Source organism: Petaurus breviceps, unplaced genomic scaffold (genome assembly GCF_028583685.1).
Source record: "Petaurus breviceps papuanus isolate PSGF00001 unplaced genomic scaffold, PetGlider_PUasm1.0 90847, whole genome shotgun sequence".
Taxonomy (NCBI): Eukaryota; Metazoa; Chordata; class Mammalia; order Diprotodontia; family Petauridae; genus Petaurus; species Petaurus breviceps.
This window is the reverse complement of record NW_027187360.1, coordinates 24,054,742-24,057,867: the sequence shown is the minus strand read 5'-3', so window position 1 is coordinate 24,057,867 and position 3,126 is coordinate 24,054,742. Positions and strand designations below refer to the sequence as shown.

The following is a 3,126-nucleotide window of genomic DNA, read 5'->3' as shown; positions in this document are numbered from 1 at the left end:
GCCAGAGTTGAGTTGCTCTTTCATTTGGTGTATTGCGCACGCGATGCGTGGGTATGGAGGGAGGGAAGATCAGAGGGGATTTCCTAGGGGTTCCCTTTCAGGGGTCTGCCTTGATTTTCCTTCGTGAGGGACTACCCTGGACCCTTAGCTAAGGGACTCCTCCACTTTCTCAATCACTAACTGTCACTTATGGCATAAACCCCAGACCCTCTCTCAGGGCTCCCAGCCCGGGGACATTCTCTTTTTTCCTCCAACTCTCTTCCTCTGCCTGAGTCGTCAGGCAGGCTGGCGAAGGGTTAATTAAGGGGAGGGGGTTGGCAGGGGGCGGGATGGGGGGGGGGGGAGCGGATGGTGGCCGGGAGGAGCCGTGACAGCCCTGGTAGAAGCCTGAGCTGCGGGCTCCTGGTGAGTGATAGAGCAAGGGAGTGAGTGGGCTGAGCTGAGCCAAGCTGAGTGGAGCCCAGGAGATCACAGCGTTTCCTTTCTCCCAGGCTCGTCGTGAGGTTGGGGAAGCTGCCGCAGAGCCTGCCTCCGGCCCTATAGCCCTACAACCCACCAACCCAGCTCTTTATCTTGCTCTCTGCCCCAGACTCGCCATGCTAATCCCCGGCCGAGGGTTTCGGTGCTGTCCAGCATTTCCCAGCATGCGCCCCCGCTGAGGAGCCCCCTCCCCGCGCCCTTGAGCGCCAAGGGCCCCCTGCCCTACTCTCCCCTTCCCTCCCCCTCCCCAGCCTTGTGGGCCCTGCGCGCCCAGCCTCCCAGTGAGTTGGGGCGCAACCCCAGGGGGCCAGGATGGTGCAGAAATCCCGCAATGGGGGAGTCTATCCGGGGCCCAGCGGAGAGAAGAAACTCAAGGTGGGCTTCGTCGGGCTGGACCCCGGGGCCCCCGACTCCACCCGGGACGGGGCTCTGCTTATCGCCGGCTCCGAGAGCAGCAAACGCGGCAGCATCCTCAGCAAGCCCCGCTCGGGCGGCGCCGGCACTGGCAAACCCCCGAAGCGCAATGCCTTCTACCGCAAGCTGCAGAATTTTCTCTACAACGTGCTGGAGAGACCCCGGGGCTGGGCCTTCATCTATCATGCCTATGTGTGAGTAAGGGGCAGGCGGACTTTCCGACCGGGCCCGGCTGGGCTGGCAGAGGACAGCTGCGTTGTATTATGGGGCTATCTGACCCAGGGGAGGTATCTCCAGGAGACTCCTAGGAATAGAGGTGGAATGGTGTGAGTTCTGTGGTGTCCCTGTGAGTGCGGATGTTAGGGGTGATAAAGACAGATAGCATGTAAATGTGTTGGTGTGGTGCTGCGTGATTGTGTGTCTGCGTGATACTGGTGCGAGTGTATCGAGTTGTGATTGTGTGTTCGTGGGTGCTAGTGTGTGACTGTCATTGCGTATGATTGTGAATCTGTGGGTGGTACTATTTGGCTGCAGGTCTGTGTGTGATCTCTGCCATTAAAATGCGGAATCGAACAATTACCAGGATAAATCAGGCAAAAAGATTCTGCTTTAAAACAATACCCAGGTGCCCCAGAAAAATGCATCTCTGTGTTGGAGGAGATAAAGATAATGGTGACTTATGATTGTGCTTGCTGCAAGACTGCTTTGGATATGCAAACTCAGATGTAGGTCCCAGGTCGACTCGGGTTTGGGAACTTTTGCCCCATCTTTCCTCTCTCATCTCCACCCCCATGCAACTTTGGACTCCTTTTCCACCAACATTAATTCTAATTCTGTCTCTCTCTCTTCATCTTCCGGCAAAGAGATGGGGAGATTTGTTTTTTCATATCCATTCCTCATATCCTTCCCTTAGGTGTTTTCTCAGGCATTGCCCACCTACCATTGATAGCCTATCTTCTTATTCCCTAATCTTCTCCTTCCATTTTTCTATGGGGGTGGGGGCAGGAGCAGCTGTCTCAGCTAGAACAAAGGCCCAGACATCTGGAGGAAGCCAGAGGAGATAGATTTTGGGGAAAATTTGCTTTCTCTCTGTCCTCTCTTCAGATTAGACCTTGTTAATATAGCCCCATTGATATAGCTTAGTCAAGTCCTCCCCTCCATTGGCAGCTCAGCTGATGGCAGAGGATATTCCCTAGCAGCAAGGTGGGCTGGGCTATCCTCTCTTTATAGCGCCAGATTTCTCTCACTGTGGGGGCTTCGGCTAACCTCCGTATTTGAGGGTTTCCTATTGTGTTCAAGAGGAGGAACTCAGAGATGGGGAGATCACCTCAGTCACACTTTGGGAAACACATGCTTATGGAGGTGAAGTTTGACACCTTTCCTTCCCTGACCCTTATTATTTATCCTTCCTGGATTGTTTTCAGGAAAGGTGGCTTACTTACTGGCTTTTATCACTATAATACTTAGGAGATCTTAGGCAGAAAAGAATAAGAAAAAAACCCCAGCATAGATCAGAGTGTGGGAGCTGGTGGAGAGGATGTGTTTGTGTTTATGTTGGGGTGGGGGGTGGGAGGTACAACAGGAGACAACTTGACTATTTTTGATAGGTTATATCACCTCCCTGAGTCTCAGTTTCTTTGCATGTCAAATGATAGCAATGGGCAAAATGACTTCTAAGATCTCTTCTAACTCTGATTCTTATAATTTTTTCTTTCTTTTTTTTTGCTTATTTTAAATCAAAAAGTAGAAAATGCACTGTTTTCCAAATCACATCTAGAGACATCCTCTAGCTGAAAGCTGAAAACCACATCCAAGAGTGATTGGTATTTCTGTGACTCTGAAATTCTCCACTGTCTGGGAGCTTCTCTTGTCCCAGGGCCTGTTTTCCCAATCAGAACCAAATGAACAAGCTCCCTTTGTGTGCATTTGCATATGAGTAGGTTTATGTATGTAAGTGTGTGCAAGTTAAGCATATAGATTCTTAATATACAGGTGGGTTTCTTGCCATCCTCTTCTGTTACTCACTACCAAAACCAAATAAGTCTGACCAGAACACAGCCATTTTGTGAGTTAAAGCATTTGAGAAAGAGAAGAGCGAAGGAGAAAGCGTTGAGCAGGCATATCTTAAACTGAGTATATACTATTCCCCAGGGGGGATGAAATGGAGACACCAAAGTGATTGATTCTCTCTCTCTCTCTCTCTCTCTCTCTCTCTCTCTCTCTCTCTCTCTC

At 50.9% G+C, this 3,126-nt stretch overlaps 1 protein-coding gene across 3 annotated transcripts in view; it reads left to right on the top strand.

Annotated features, from left to right (window-relative positions):
• Window positions 1-394: 394 nt before the first annotated feature.
• KCNQ2 (potassium voltage-gated channel subfamily Q member 2) overlaps window positions 395-3,126 on the top strand; it is a 165,594-nt gene continuing 162,862 nt past the window's right edge. For all 3 annotated transcript variants that reach the window (XM_069072604.1, XM_069072603.1, XM_069072605.1), the window contains exon 1: window positions 395-1,088. In XM_069072604.1, the coding sequence (XP_068928705.1) occupies window positions 793-1,088 (296 nt within the window). In that variant the 5' untranslated portion in view covers window positions 395-792. The remainder of the gene's footprint in view (window positions 1,089-3,126) is intronic.